The sequence below is a fragment of the Mixophyes fleayi genome, chromosome 11 (genome assembly GCF_038048845.1).
Source record: "Mixophyes fleayi isolate aMixFle1 chromosome 11, aMixFle1.hap1, whole genome shotgun sequence".
Lineage (NCBI taxonomy): Eukaryota > Metazoa > Chordata > Amphibia > Anura > Limnodynastidae > Mixophyes > Mixophyes fleayi.
The window spans coordinates 52,190,286-52,206,894 of NC_134412.1; the positions used below are offsets into that span (position 1 = coordinate 52,190,286).

The following is a 16,609-nucleotide window of genomic DNA, read 5'->3' on the forward strand; positions in this document are numbered from 1 at the left end:
ATGGAGATCTGCCTCCTACTGGTGATGACACCATCCTACAACCTCAAATCCAAATGAGTCTACAACAAGCAATATCCTCTTCCAGTCCTAGTCATATCTCCAATAGAACAACCCTGGGGCACACCTTGGCCCTGGATGCACTCAGAAACTGTGAGTTGGAATGGAAGTGAATCTTTGCAATGTAAATTTATTCTTTGTAAAAGAAAAAAAGATGATCAGTAACTTGAAGTAGTAAAATCATTTGAGTAATCCTTTATTCAAATTATGTTTTAAATGATTGAGCATATTTGATCTGTACATGAATTGTGTTGACACCTTCAAACTTTTCAAATGAAAATTGCATAATTGTGCTTGACTAGCTTTGTTCTGCGAGCCCTCTTCTTGTTTTTACTGCCTATCATTTTAAAACAAAATGTCTCTTTTCTGCAGTGGAACTACTCAGAACTTTACTAATGCAACAGGTCAAACTCCTCCAGAAGGAGGAAGCTGAAAACTTCTATCGATTCTGTAGTCGGAATACCCAGGAGCACATGGCACAGACTGACAGACAGCCAAGGCCTTTGGGCCATAACTACCAGCGTAAGAAAAGCAGAGAGACCTGCTCAATTAAACAGTCCTCTTTGCAGATAAAAACTGAAAACAGATACTCTGAACATGGTTGTATAGGCTCAGAAGTGGCAGAAGAGGTTCCAGAAGAGAGAGGAAATCGTTTTTTTTGTGCTCGGGAGCTTCAAAGCAATGAACACTCAAAGGATTACCCTAAAGAGAAACACTTGGAGGACATGCAATATCGGATATCAGGTCAATATCTGCTTTGTGCTCAGGAGAGCAATATTGTTTATTTTGACGGTAATCTCCAACTGTGCCTTTTTATTTATTTATTTTATTGCAGGGAAATACCTGATTCTGGATGGATATGAGAACATGCAGGAAAGTTCCACAGATGAAGATTATAGTTGCTCAGAAACTTCTATGCAATGTGAATTCTCTGACCAACAAGCAAGTTCCTCACCTGCAGCAGAGAGGCTGTGTCCACCTATCGCCGGGCTCCTTGAACCTCCTCCATCTTCAGAGATGTTCCATCAAATGTTACATTACCTTGCAAAGATTGAAACGAACTTACAACAGCTCAAGGTGAGCAAAAGGAATGAAGCTGCAAGTACAGTCAATAAAATATCTACTTAGAGGGGAAATGGTTATATACAATGAGGTTCCAGCTGAATTGTTTTATTTACATATTAAATAGTTTCATCTTTGTGTCTAATTAATGGCAGACACCATACAGAGTGACAGTTTTGGGTTAAAAATTTTGTTTTGATGGCAGTGGGGGCACTTAAACAGTTCTAGTTACTATAATGTGCCTGAAGTTCAAAATGCATAAATAATGTGGTCCTGTGCATTTATATGCTCACACAGTTCCTTAATATGTTTCTAATAGTATATATCCTATATGGAATATATTACTACAAACTTGAATGTTTTGATGATAGAAAATTAAATACATATGTAGCTTTGTGTTTTATCTCAAGAGACTTAACTGCAGATTTTACATTAATGCTCATTTATTAGGTTTTTTTTTTGTTGGTCTGGATGTTCCCCATACTTGCCTACTTTCAGGCAGTGCAGTCCGGGAGAGGGGCATGACTAGAGGGCGGGAGGGGGCGGGGTGCGATCAATCACGTCATTTTGGCCCGCGACGGAAATGCCGTTTTGTCGTAGGGACTGGGTCCAAAATGAAGCTTTTCACTGCAAATCGCGTTATTTTGGCCAGGGAATTGCGGGATCCGGGAGACTGACCCGTATTTCGGAAGTCTCCCGGACATTCCGGGAGAGTTGGCACGTAAGATGTTACCAAATGTCTGTTATGAGACAATTGTCCATTAAATTAGTACCTGACGTTCTGTTGATGATTTTTCCAGTTCCAGGTTCCTCAGTTTCTGCACACAGTGTACAACTAGAAGGGTCAGGCCTTTGGTATTAGAACAGGAAGCCTTTGGGGCCTCTTAATGTGACAGGGAGATGGTCACATGCACAGACAAATAGGGGAAATCTGCTGGCATTTAGGAACATGCCCAGTGATGTTTCCATTAATTTCTACAGGATTATTATCAGGCTTCAGCATTGTTTTTTTGGCTATACACACTGCAAACACAGCTGCAGTTTCGCAGCATATTTGGGCAGCATTAGGATTTCCTTATAGGAAAGCAAGAGAGGTGCAGATTAAACTTAAATTGGTTCTTCTCTATCAGGTATGTCAGATACTTGTATGTAACAGTAGTTCCATTTTGCGCTGAATCTATTTGTGCATGCTACAAGGAAGAGGTATAGGGAACTCTCGCATAACCCTTTGCGATACTCTGATATAAGAAAGGAAATATAATAATATAGTGAAAAATAGTTTTGTTTCTGGCTCTGAAATCTGTCAAAACATGTTAAATGAAATATTGGGATACATTAAGAGAACTACATAAATTAGCAGTACATAATACTCTAAATAACAACGCTCTGTCTGGCAGCTGATACTAGGGATAATGACATTGTTGATATGCATGAAAAGGTATAGATTAATGGGATGTAAGCATAATTAGAATGTATTGCTGTGTTGTTTGATCCAGGTAAATATTACTTTTGCCATATAAGGAGACATAAATATTTTTTCACGTAGCAAAAATAAATTGCCAAATACTTTGCTGGGGTGGCTTTCATCTGGTTTAGTACAGCTAGTCCACATAAGAATAGTTAAAACTTTGAGCTTTTGTCTTTTTCTTTTTTCTTTATCAACCGTAAAAAACGAATTGTACGAACATGGGCAGAATCTTTTATAATCATATTTGTGCCTATAGAATGCACTTATAACTATTTGTTCTTATGTTCTACTAAGAAAACCGCAAAATGTAAGAAACTGATTCAGACAGTAAAACTATATTTCCGCCTAGTAGAAGATTTTTACTAAGGTTCCCCTCTGACCTAGGCAGAGCCCTAGGGCTGCTCCGTTGAGCCATTTTTTCTGGGACTTTTCCTCTTACAGCCCAGCCGAAAACAGCTTGTGATTGATTTTCCCACTCACACCACCTATGGTGCCATTCATGTTGGTGAACAAAATTGATTTGTTGGTTCTACACATAATCCTCCCTCTAGCCCCTCTAGAGGGAGGAGTATGTTAGAAAAATAGTTTACTTTTTTGGTAGTGCAGCTTTAAGGCTAGGAAAGTAGTGTAATTAAAAAAAAAAAAGTCTTCACCAGCTGTGATGGGTTTAATCTCCATAATAAGTCTAAGCTATATATTTAATCAAAGAAGGAGAATTTCCTTAGAATAAACCCCACATGCCACTCAAACCCTACACTTAGCCATATACACCCCTCAGACCCCTCGCAATGACCACTCACAAAAAAAACAGCCATAAACCCTTAAGCACACAGTTTATCCCAAACACCTGCTTAACCTCCCACTTTCCCTGAAACACCCCTTGGTCTCCCTCTCACTTATTAAATAAGAGCAGGGCAGATGGGGCATAAAGCAGAGCAAAGAGCTGAGTACAACAGGCATAAAGCAGAGAAAAATAATAAGATGTTATAAAGCAGAGGAAGGTCCAGGGGGCCCCAGGTTAAGACTCGGTGGGCCACATGCAGCCCTCGGGCCACTTGTTGCTTATCACTATGCTAGACAGTACATTCTGTCTGCCATATTAAAAGATAACTTGAAAGGGACAATTCATGTGTTCTAACAAACCTTCAGTGTTGATTGTGAATGTATATTTTTAATTGGTATCAAATGACTGCTATATCAAAGTAAAGCTGTCCTAAATTTCGCATGACTCAACTTTTGGGATACAAATTAGGCATGTTTTATATATTTAGGGTGATGGCCTCACCAAATTAGTTTTGAGGTTTTCTCAGATTAGGAGGGGCTCAGACCTGACCTATTGTATCTGGATGTTTGCTTTGAAATGTTAATAAGTATACATAAGAATGAGTTGTACACAATCATAGCTATTCTCACTTGTCATTATCTCATTTCTTACACATCTGGTCCCTTAGTCTGTGCATGTGTAAGATGAAATTCAGCAGACATTTGTATAGATTATTAATAAATGGTACCATTTTTATTATATTAAGGGAGCCTCAGTCTTCCTCAAGTTACTATATTTGCTTTGTTTTTCTGTATTCCAGGGACTTGAAAACCATTATCATGCACTCCGAAATATGCCGACTGCATCGGGTTTCTTGGAAGAAGATCCAGGTATATTAAGACTATCTTGACTTTTACCTCTTGAATGTACTTATTAATTAGATGTCTTTCTATATCTTTTCAGTACAGTGCAGAATTGTTATAGTTCAATTTAATAATACATGGCAGATTAAGTCAAGCTGCTCAAATCCATTTAGAGTGTGGTTCTCATGAGGAGAGAAAAATAATTTCCCTATGAAGAAGGATAAGTCTCTTAGGTACTCAATGGCCATATCTGACATATTATTTTAAAGAAAACCTCATTAAACTGCTCCAGGGATAGGATTCTTCACCATTACATTGCACTTTCCAGTTTCACCATTTTGATATAGAAAGAAATACCTGTCACACTCAGATGAGTCCGTACTGCATCCACATGCACTATCATCAGTGCAGGATTAAAGAAATCCTGCGAACATGATCTATTGGGGGGGTGAGAGGTCGCATGCTAGGAAACACTGTCATCATCATCATCATTTATTTATATGAAGGGATTATTCCTCAGCGCCCTTCTCATGCAGCTTTCCCTTATTTCAGTAACCACACCATGCACCTGTGGGTGATTAACTCTCCGGTTCATCAAACAAAAGGAATGCAATAAAAACCAGAAGACAAAAATAAATGTCAAAACACTCGCATACGATATTTTTCCATTATTTCTCCTATTCAAAAAATGGATAAATATTAGCAGATGTACAGGTATCCAACCAAAGCAATGCAGTAAAAATGTAGTTACACAGCAATTCCTATAGGAATGCTGGACCCCAGGTAAGAAATCTTTTTGAGATGGGTTGAGGTATAACTTCTGATATTCTGCCCAAAACTGAAATGTCAGTTATATGGAATTGTTATTTAAAGACTACTATAGCTGTCACTACAGCATTAATGCATCTTTTTAAAGACCGTTTTAAAGGATATAGAAATGGTAGTGAGGTATGACTAGCAAGCACAGATATTGAAACTGTGTATTCTGGGAAAGGGCTTTTTCACAAAAGATGATTAAAAGATGCTAATAAAAACAAATCATGAATATTTAGCAATATTAAAAGACAACTTAATAATCTGAACAGTTTTGAAAAATAAATAGGTTGGAAGTGCCCAATGTTTATTTTACAGCAAATTACTTTGTGCGCTCAGAAATAAGTGAAGAGAGTTTTTAGAAAATTTTGGAATATTTTACTCTAGAATAAATATATTCAAAGATGTTTTAACCTATGGTTCCAAGATTTGAAGCCATAAATGCGTTTTTGTAAAGCAAATACCTAGTTTTGGCACATAGTAGACTGAGGCACACATTTATTAGCTGCTTATTCAACAAATGCCAATCTGGTTCCTCTGTCCACATCTGTAAGTCTATCTTGATTCATTGCTTTTTAAGAATTTAAAAGTGTGGGTAAAGCATGTACCGTACAAGTATATCAATTTATTGTAGACCTATAGATTTTATTTTATTTTTTCTACAATATTGCTAGAGAATAATCCAAAACTAAAACATAGCTGCACCATTTTTAAATTTTGTGTGGCTAAATACTGGTCCATTTCTGTAATAAAAGCCTCTATCTGGTGGCTTTAGTTCATTATCCCTTTTCATGAGCTGGAGTTTGTTATATAATTTATTTCATGCTCAATACTTTATTGGAAAGTAGCCAGTGCACTAGATTTCGCCAACACTGGGGCAGTGTGACAAATTGTTACATACTTTAGTGTCACATAACTAAAATTACTCCTTTTTATAACAAATTAGCGCATATCATAAACAGAGAATTTTTCTGGATATATAAATTGAGAATGAGAACCAACCTCTTGGCTCCAAATGTCAAAGAATTATATTTTGATTTACAATGAACGCAGGAAATCTTTTTGTTCAGTTTTAGTCTGTGCTTTTTTATCTTATACATATTTATATTAATAGGTGGAACATATTTTATTTATCCTATTTTACAATTTTTTGCCAATATATGTTTATATGCAAACAAATGAATGAAGTATATATTGAATATATCTATATTAATGGACCTGTAATGTAGCAAGTGAAACACTGGGTCTAGCTCCTTGTTGTTGAGTTCAGCAATCAGTAGAAGTAACAATGCAGGGAATAATACAATTGCGTTACATTAGCATTGAATTTCCTCTGTTTATCTAACCATACACAATGTGCTCTGCAAAGGAGTAACTTAATGTATGACACATTTAGCACAAATTCACCCTGGACTAAAGTCTAACACAAGTACTTACAAAAGACCCCTACCTGCTATGCCCCTTTCACTTATGGATGCCATGCTCACATTACTGTATTGTCAAAACTGGCTGTAGTTTATACTCTTAGTCATACCACTAAACTTCACATATTACAGTATGTCCAAAACCAGCAACAGTATTAACCTAACACATACCATTAATTCCCACTAATTACACTGTGTCCCCCACGCTGTCTTAGTAATACTCCTCCACATTCTACATAACCCCTACATATTACACAGATCTCCCAACTCTCCACTCGAATACTGCTGCACACAGTACTATGGGCCCATACCTAAGACTGTGTCACTCTTTGCCCTTATATTGCTACACAGTTATATCTGATATAAGGGGGGATTTCAGTTGGAAATCCACAATGTATCCCCACTAATGATTCCTCGCACCCCATATAGGTGTGCAGGAAAATGAGCAGCGATTCCTTACTGTAACAGTTGGCATATCAGTAATTTCAGATAACACACAGCTTCCAGTTGAATAACCCCATATCATGTTACATTCCTCTTCTCTTTATTATGCTCTCAACATTGCTTTTTATCCACAAACTTGCATATCAAACATATTGTGGATTGCCTGAAAACACTACAGAGCACCTCTTCCACAATCAATTCAAATGTCATAGTTTGTCATTGCCGATATTCTTAGCCCGTTTTCACACTAGCTGTACTAGGGGCAGCATGGTGGCGTAGTGGTTAGCACTTCTGCCTTACAGCACTGGGGTCATGAGTTCAATTCCCGACCATGGCCTTATCTGTGAGGAGTTTGTATGTTCTCCCCGTGTTTGCGTGGGTTTCCTCCGGGTGCTCCGGTTTCCTCCAACACTCCAAAAAAAACATACTGGTAGGTTAATTGGCTGCTATCAAATTGACCCTAGTCTCTCTCTCTCTCTCTCTCTCTCTCTCTCTCTCTCTGTCTCTGTCTCTGTCTCTGTCTCTGTCTCTGTCTCTGTCTCTGTCTCTGTCTCTGTCTCTGTCTCTGTCTCTGTCTCTGTCTCTGTCTCTCTCTCTCTCTGTCTCTCTCTCTCTCTGTCTCTGTCTCTGTCTCTCTCTGTCTCTCTCTGTCTCTGTCTGTGTGTGTTAGGGAATTTAGACTGTAAGCTCCAATGGGGCAGGGACTGATGTGAGTGAGTTCTCTGTACAGCGCTGCGGAATTAGTGGCGCTATATAAATAAATGGTGATGATGATGATGTCATGTATCATTAATGAAACTCCGTTACGCTGTCTCACACCCATCTTCATCTATACATCTAAAACTATTATGCTACAGGCAATGACTTGGTCGCCCTTGCTAGTGTAATTAATATGGTACATTTGATGAATATAAAATAAGATTATATGAATATTACCTTAAATTATGTTTTATATTAAGCACGTATTCGCATTTTAAATTTATGTATGACAATACTCCTTTAAATATACATTGTAATATTATTTATCACTGTTAAAACGTGATTGTAGTGTTATGCTGCATCTTGTTGGATAGTGTCCAAACATTTTAACACTAGATTTGGTTTAACCAATTATCAGAGGGGGGGTGGGGGGGTTGTATTTAAATTTGGTCATGAGGCTGCTTCCTTTCATAACATTTATGAGGAATGAATGCTACTTTTATCCCAAAACTCTTAAAAAGATTTACTTATTTATTTTTTAATTGACTTTTTCTATTTACATTTTCATGTGTGTTTAATTTATGCTGCATTTCTTTTCTTTAAAGCTTCTTGTTTCATTTCAGTGCATTGTAAATGCTATGCAATGAGATGTGGTAAAGAAGCGTTTACAAATGCGTTTGGCTTGAACAATATCATGCTTTCTTGTTTTGTCCTAGATGCATGTTTAAATATGCATTTTGATGCTTTTACAAGCGTGTTCAATTTGTTTGTTTTTTTAAACACAGACCTAAAGTAATGCACTTTATATGTATTATAAATTTAATTGTGTTTTAACATGTGTTATGCCTGTGCTTATGTAACATTTGTTTGCTCATAGACTGTACAGAGAGATAATGTAATCCTCTACACAATTTCCCCTGCGCTAGATACAGTGCATCTGGAAAGTATTCACAGCGCTTCACTTTTTTCACATTTTGTTATGTTACAGCCTTATTCCAAAATGGAATAAATTCTTTTTTTCCCTCAGAATTCTATAAACAATACCCCATAATGACACCATGAAAAAGTTTTTTTGAGAGTTTTTTCCAAATTTATTAAAAATAAAAAACTAAGAAATCACATGTACATAAATATTCACAGCCTTTGCCATGAAGCTCAAAATTGAGCTCAGGTGCATCCTGTTTCCACTGATCATCCTTGAGTTGTTCCTACAGCTTTATTGGAGTCCACCTATGGTAAATTCAGTTGATTGGACATGATTTACAAAGGCACACACCTGTCTATATAAGGTCCCACACTTGACAGTGCATGTCAGAGCACAAACCAAGCATGAAGTCAAAAGGATTGCCTCGAGACACAAATCTGGGCATGGGTACAAAAAAAGATCTGCTTCTTTGAAGGTACCAATGAGCACAGTGGCTTCCATCATCCGTAAATGGAAGAAGTTCGGAACCACCAGGACTCTTCCTAGAGCTGGCCGGCCGTCTAAACTGAACGATCGGGGGAGAAGTGCCCTAGTCAGGGAGGTGACCAAGAACCCAATGGTCACTCTGTCAGAGCTACAGCATTCCTCTGTGGAGAGAGGAGAACCTTCCAGAAAGACAACCATCTCTGCAGCAATCCACCAATCAGTCCTGTATGGTAGAGTGGCCAGACGGAAGCCACTCCTTAGTAAAATGCACATGGCAGGCCGCCTGAAGTTTGCCAAAATGCACCTGAAGCACACTCTGACCACGAGAAACAAAATTCTCCTGTCTGATGAGACAAAGATTGAACATTCTTGGCATGAATGCCAGGCATCATGTTTGGAGGAAACCAGGCACCGCTCATCACCAGGTCAATACCATCCCTACAGTGAAGCATGGTGATGGCAGCATCATGCTGTGGGGATGTTTTTCAGCGGCAGAAACTGGGAGACTAGTCAGGATAGAGGGAAAGATGAATGCAGCAATGTTCAGAGACATCCTAGATGAAAACCTGCTCCAGAGCTCTCTTGACCTCAGACTGGGCCGATGGTTCATCCTTCAGCAGGACAAGGACCCTAGGCACACAGCCAAGATATCAAAGGAGTGGCTTCAGGACAACTCTGTGAATGTCCTTGAGTGGCCCAACCAGAGCCCAGACTTGAATCTGATTGAACATCTCTGGAGAGATCTGAATATGGCTCTACACCGACGCTTCCCATCCAACCTGATTTCACTTGAGAGGTTCTGCAAAGAGGAATGGGCGAAACTGCCCAAAGATAGATGTGCCAAGCTTGTGGCATCATATTCAAAAATACTTGGGGCTGTAATTGCTGCCAAAGGTGCACCAACAAAGTATTGAGCAAAGGCTGTGAATACTTATGTACATGTGATTTCTTAGTTTTTTATTTTTAATAAATTTGCAAAAATCTCCCAAAAACTTTTTTCTTGTCATTATGGGGTATTGTGTGTAGATTTTTGTGGGGGGAAAAAGGAATTTATTCCCTTTTGGAATAAGGCTGTAACATCAAAATGTGGAAAAAGTGAAACAATGTGAATACTTTCCATATGCACTGTATGTGTTTTCTAATTTTCATCTCGTTATTAAAATAAAAACTTACTGTGCCTACAAATTCAACATAGTGCATTAAATGCAAAACTTCCCTAGAATACAAATGTGTAGATTTTGTTCATACTGTACAAAATTATATATTTTGTTCTATTAAGTGCAGTAAAAGATGTGAAGTGACCACATCTGGCCGTGGGCGACTTGTCTGTTTTAAACTATACTTAGTCCTTCAAAGTGGTGACTCATATGTAAAAGTCTGAATGTATTGAGCTGGTACCTACAGCTGCAAGAATCACATACAATGTTCAATTTCACCAGTGACTAGCTATGTGAAAAGTCCCAGTTAGCCCTAACCACTAAACAGGAAATCTAAGTTTGGAAAATCTAAAAATAAAACAGAAATGTCCCTTATCCCTCCATACAGAAAAGGGGCGGGTCATCACGCTGTCACCACTTTTTTTTTTTTTTTTTACGGAACAGGTTGTCCAAAGGTGGACAACCTAAGTAAGCTCTTTGTTTAATTTGTATATTATGCGCCTATTCCTAATTTGACACTCTCTAGTATGTGTTTTTTCAGTGTTTAACAGGATATTTTTATTTGTACATTACTTATGTAATGATGCTGAGGGACTCATCTGTGAATGATTTAATAAAATGAATGCATTTCTCTTCCCTTCGCTATCAGTCTGGGACTGAAGGCGTTTAATTGGAGCACTCAGTCAGTTGTCGGCAGTTTCATCTAGCAGGTTTGATGGGTTTCTCCTGTTGTATGTACATATAAGTTTATGGTTTATGCAGCACTTCACAATAATAAGGAAACCAATAAATGATTATTTTGCAAATCTCAAAGAGTGATGGGAATACAGTCCGAAACAAAAGTATTAAGTGCTAAGTTTTGGAGCACATGTAACAAGTGTTTGACTTTAAAATAGTTACATGCAGGTGCAGCCTTGGTCAATGGGCTGCAGCAATGCAATTGATTTAGGATGAATGGATTCTGCTTGGGTTTGAAGTTTGATTTGGACAGATTGTGATGTAGTTGAAGAGGTTTTGTTCCATAGGAATGCTTTATGATGTAAGTTAGCAGTTCTAGAGAATGGTATAGAAAGCAGACAACTATGAGATATGAGTACATCCTGGGTCATATGGAGAAATCAGAGATGTGATTTAAGGAGATGCAGCTGAGTGTAGTGCTTTCAAGCTGGCTACGATGATTTATAGGTTATGCTGGTGAATGATAGGAACCCACAAGGATTATTTCAGAATACTCTAAGCAGGAAGGAATCGGCAGATGACTGTAACTGCAGAACTGTGTTGTGGAGAAAGGTGAGAAGCAGGTAGGCCAGTTACTAGGGGATTCCAATAGCCCAAAATGCATAAAATAAGAGCATGCATGAGCATTTTAGTTGTTGCAACCTGAGTCCATGGACTGTTACCAATGATTGCAGCTTTCACAGCTCCTGCATGTTAGCGGTAAGATGTTTCAGAGAATTCCAGACCAACTGCTTCTGCCTGTTATAATTGACATTATGTGATGGTATGATACAATGTTATAGTATAGCATATTATAAAGTTCCATCATAAACCAGGACCCAGGGACACTAGGTCCCAGGAGATATCTGTGGTACCGGTTGGTATTGGACTGTAGTTTGGTTTAAATAAGGTGTATAGATATGAATTGAGGAGTATTTATTAACACATCTGTACTAAAACCACAGCAACCAATCATCAGATTGCTATCTGATTTGTTGCTTTAGTTTAATGCAGACTTGCACTTTTGAGTAATGTTGACAAACAACCCTCATTATGGTTTTGCATACCCAAGTACCATTCATGTTACATTTGTGAACTAATGGAGAAGTAGGCAAAAAAATATAAAACTTTGAATTACTGGTAATTTTAATGTGTGTATGTCTATAGATATATGTATGTATGTATGTATGTATGTGTGTATGTATATGTGTATGTATATATATGTATGTATATATATATATATATATATATATATATATATATATATATATATATATATATATATACAAAATCTTTTCCAGGGATAAGTAAAGTCTTGCTGTTTTATGTTGCATAAAAGTGAATTAGAGGCTTGGGTTTTTTTTTGGTTTGTTTTTTATTATTTTTTTAATGCTTGTTAATCTTTGTCTCATTATGGGGTAGATGATCTACCTGCAAAGTTGATACACCAGGGTGATCATTCTGTCTCATTTGCAGAGTATACTCCTACTCACCATAATAATTATAGGCTTCTTTTCAGTATGTGAAAATTATGATGAACAAGTCTTGCTCAAGCAAAACTAATTGGGAACAGTCTTAATTGATATGCAAATTATTGCTACTGTATTAATGATTAGATCTAAAGCAAGCAGTGAAACCAGTGTTTCTGACAGTGTTGAGAGGCTATATTTGAATGAATGTCACCATTCTAGTTTACAGTACATCTATCCTTCCTAATGTGAGCATCCTTACATGGTTCTACACTATGGTCCTCAGAGAATTTGAGGAAGAGTAGTATTTAGCAGATACACAAACATATAAACATCAGATTGTCTTGCATCAGGCTACATGACCATGCATTTGAAAGCTAACAAGTGAATAAATTAGTGAATTTTTAAATGGTGAGTGTGTGTGTGTACATGTATATATGCATATATGTGTGTGTGTGTGTGTGTATATATATATATATGTGTATAACATAAATCATTTTTTTATTTTTATTTTCAAAAAGTGATACCATTATATGTGTATTTGTGGTAATTAAAGTAAAGAAAATGAAATGTATTTCCAGTTCAATATTATGTTAACATTTTTTTTTCCTTCATTCACAGATATCACAATGCTTCCTACAGACAAGGGTTGAAATTGAAGCCGCTTAATCTCTGGTCCATGAGATTCCAGCTAATTGGAGGGATCTTCCTGTAGCCCACTAACAATCTCATAAACACTTCTATATCCTGGACAAACCCTGCAGACGAAAACAGTCCAGCTCTCCCTATCCCATGATCCACATAAACACAAAATCATCATATATGGGTATAGGTTGTACACAATTATTTGGTCATTGAAAGAGAGCAGGAAAAAATGAACGATATCTTTTCATAAAGCAAAATTTGAGAACTTGATTATAGTGTCACTTTGCCTGAAAGATTTTCAGCTTCATTAATGTTTGAGATAGAGGTGAGATTTTCGTAGCCTCTTTCCTCTGATGGGTACATAGAAAAATGAAACTCACATTAATCTGTCAATAATGAGCCTCTCAATCAGCCAACATTTTTGTGTAGGGAAATATTTGGCCAATAATTGACACGTTTCTGCTTCCTCATCTGTAAGAGGAGACAAAAAGAAAAAAGATAGTAATTGCCATAAATAAGATAGACATACACCAGATGGTAATTAGATGTTATTTGTTCTTCAAAAACATTAGTGCAGGTTGCCAAATACACTACTGAGCTAGCAATACATCCTCGAGGCAGGCACCAGTAAAACAAATAATATTTAGGGCCAGTAATAAGGTTGTCTGTGTGTCTGCCTCTGAATTTGCACTGACAGTGCTAAGATCTTTATATATGAGTGTCCTCTTCTCCTTTCTTCCTGCCCCTGCACGTCTTTCCAGCCCGAGCCTGAAAAAAGGACCAGAGCTTCACAATCTCATCAGCTCTTCTATACCTGCCACATTTTTCCGGCTACACTGCCACCTAATGAGACTGCCAGAATGCGCTTCTGAAAGCTGTTCTAAAATTTCCTGCATGACCAAAGTGTTGGAGAGCAGGAAGAGTGCATATAGTCTGCAGTGGAATGTGCTCTGTGCTGATCATGGCCACAAATCAGTATTCTGTGCCAATTACTGTTGCTGCTCTACACAAGATGTCCCTGCAGAGATAATCTGTTAACTATATATTATACCATGTGGACTCTTGTATATTATGTAGACAATCTCTCGAATCTGGTGCCCACATATAGATGCAGCATGTTCAGACAGTAAACGCGAGCCTGCAATCACTACATTTTTGGTTTTGGACTTATTTAATTGATTAGCACCAGCTGAAATGAACAAAGTTTTGCATATATTACTTTCTAGGCACTGAGATTTCCTTCACCAGCTTCCTTTTTGCTCTTGCCAGCCAGTTCTGCATTTACTAACAATGGTCACGCGATTGGAGAAAGTACCATTACCCTTCTATGTCAATTCTCTGTAGTAAGCTTAAGCTGCTGGGTCTGTTATTTTTCCCTCACTGATGCTGACATTGCTGGATTAGGAGATCAGGAAGCAGTCTAGGGATGCGCCTTTGCACTTTTAGGACAAGTTATTCGCAGTTCTTTTAAGCTGTGTTTCCCATTAAAGGGAAGTTTTCTGCATCCTTTCTGTATGTATTTGTATTTAAAAAAAAATAAATAATCTTCCAGATATATTCCTATTGTACATGAGTAATCTACTCTTACATTGGCTTAAGACAAGTTTTGGGAGTATTATTTTTCAAGTAAGGCCATATTAACATTCATACTCTGTGTTTTTAATTATTGTGGATGGGTGTCTAAACTATATAATTATCCAAATGTATGTTTGTGACATAGTTATTTTATGAATTATAGCTGATAAAGTTGTATGATTATGAAATATCTCTTGGAGATAAAGCATTGAGATGTTGGGAGGGAAAACGGGAAGTATGGTAATATTCTGATATTAAACAAGTTTAAAGAAAGATGAGTACTTTTATTTCCTGACCTTTTATGAAATGGCAAAATCTAACCAAAACTAAAGAAATATCACTTTTGTAGCAATTTAAGCATCTTATTGGGAAAGAACCATTTTAAACATTCAGTGTTTGATGTAGAAGTTAAGGCTTTATTTACGGAGGATCTCTTTGAAACAGCAAATTTCGATGCATTTATTTTTAAAATCTCAGTTTGACTATTTAAAGGGCTGCTAGCATCTCCATACAACCAAAATACCAAAGTTAAGTATTATTGCAAAGAAAGTATGTAATTAAACTGCATTTTATTAAATTAGACTGAGTACTTTAGAAGGCGAGGCTACCTATTTTGCATAGTGGTGTGGCACAGGTCAACAACATGGTTGAGGTACTATTTAAAGCAGTCAGTATACGCATCACATTCATTGCTTAAAGTAAATTAAAACTATTCCAGTGTAAACCATTTGCAGTAGACTTTACTCTCATTTGTTGGCCCCTGCCAGGGAGTACATTGAAGGGAACCTGAAGTTTGAGATATCCATTTGAATGTACATGATGAATGTCACAAGATTTGTCCTCATATTGGATCTACATATATTTAACTTTTTCTGACTCTTTAAAAACATTACAATATATTTTTCCTACCTATGCAATTAAGTTAACTATCTGTGGCTGTGTATAATTATCATCAGAGCACCTATTGTTTTCATAATTATATGTACGTCCAGATGTGTGGCAAATTTTGAAGTGGACGAGGCTAGAGCAATCCTGTAACTAATCCGGTCATATATATATATATATATATATATATATATATATATATATATATATATATATATGTATTTATTTACAGGGCACAGAGTATTTCAGGAGATATATTCTCTGATCTTGTAGTAGATATATTCCCAGCTTGTGTGTCAGGACACAATTATGTATTTATGCCAGACTGGGTGTGTTACAAGAATTTAGGGATAAGCTGAAGAATACTTATAAAATGTTGACTCAAGGTAAAGGAGGCTATATATGTGAACAACACTATAATTGAAAACTAAGGTAAATTACAGCAAGTCTGTTACAAATATATTTATTTTAGAATTATTTAACATGAATGTATCAAAATTAATAGTGACATCACCAAAAAGGTTCAGAAGCAGTGTTGTACGAGGTAGTTACATGTTTGTGTAATGTGGGGGAGGATAATGGGATGCTACATGAGATAGTGGAAGGAACAGAATCCCACAAAACAGAGTAGCGTTGCAAGACTCCTGCTAAACTGGTGAGAGAAGATTGTGATGACAAACAAATCTCTACATGACATGAAGTTCACACATGTATGTTATTTTCATGTGTTAGGTTGTTTGGTAGGAGATTCAGATGTGTGTAGAAAAGTGGTTATCTTTCACTTTCACTTTCGCCAGAAGGATAGCTAATAAGCTGTAGCTGCTGTTCTTTTGTCACCCACTTTGAATACCCCTTTAGAGTAGATTTAATGAACAACTTCTATGAAGTCCTGAGCAGAAACACTGACAGGATGCTGTAAGGCAGGCATCAAAGAGATAAGTAGGAATTTGGCATTGATCCCACCCCCACAAAAGATGGAAGTAGTATACAATAGGTGATGCCCACAATAAAATATATATGTGTGTAGCTGTGGCCAAAAATATTGGCACTCTTGTACATTTTTCAAATAACTCGTAATTTCCTCTAAAAATAAGTTTAAATGAATAAGTATTTGGTCTCCACAATTATTTCTCTGTTAATATTACAGAACATGTGTT

General features: G+C 37.0%; 1 protein-coding gene across 6 annotated transcripts in view; it reads left to right on the forward strand.

Annotated features, from left to right (window-relative positions):
• The window catches only part of ARHGEF12 (Rho guanine nucleotide exchange factor 12), a 187,322-nt gene extending 172,482 nt beyond the window's left edge, over nt 1-14,840 (forward strand). For all 6 annotated transcript variants that reach the window (XM_075190668.1, XM_075190670.1, XM_075190671.1 and 3 more), the window contains 5 exons: nt 1-150; nt 430-801; nt 893-1,134; nt 4,171-4,240; nt 12,969-14,840. The exon at nt 1-150 is cut by the window's left edge and continues 21 nt beyond it. In XM_075190668.1, coding sequence (XP_075046769.1) covers nt 1-150; nt 430-801; nt 893-1,134; nt 4,171-4,240; nt 12,969-13,000 — 866 coding nt within the window. In that variant the 3' untranslated portion in view covers nt 13,001-14,840. The remainder of the gene's footprint in view (nt 151-429; nt 802-892; nt 1,135-4,170; nt 4,241-12,968) is intronic.
• The last annotated feature ends 1,769 nt before the right edge of the window (nt 14,841-16,609 follow it).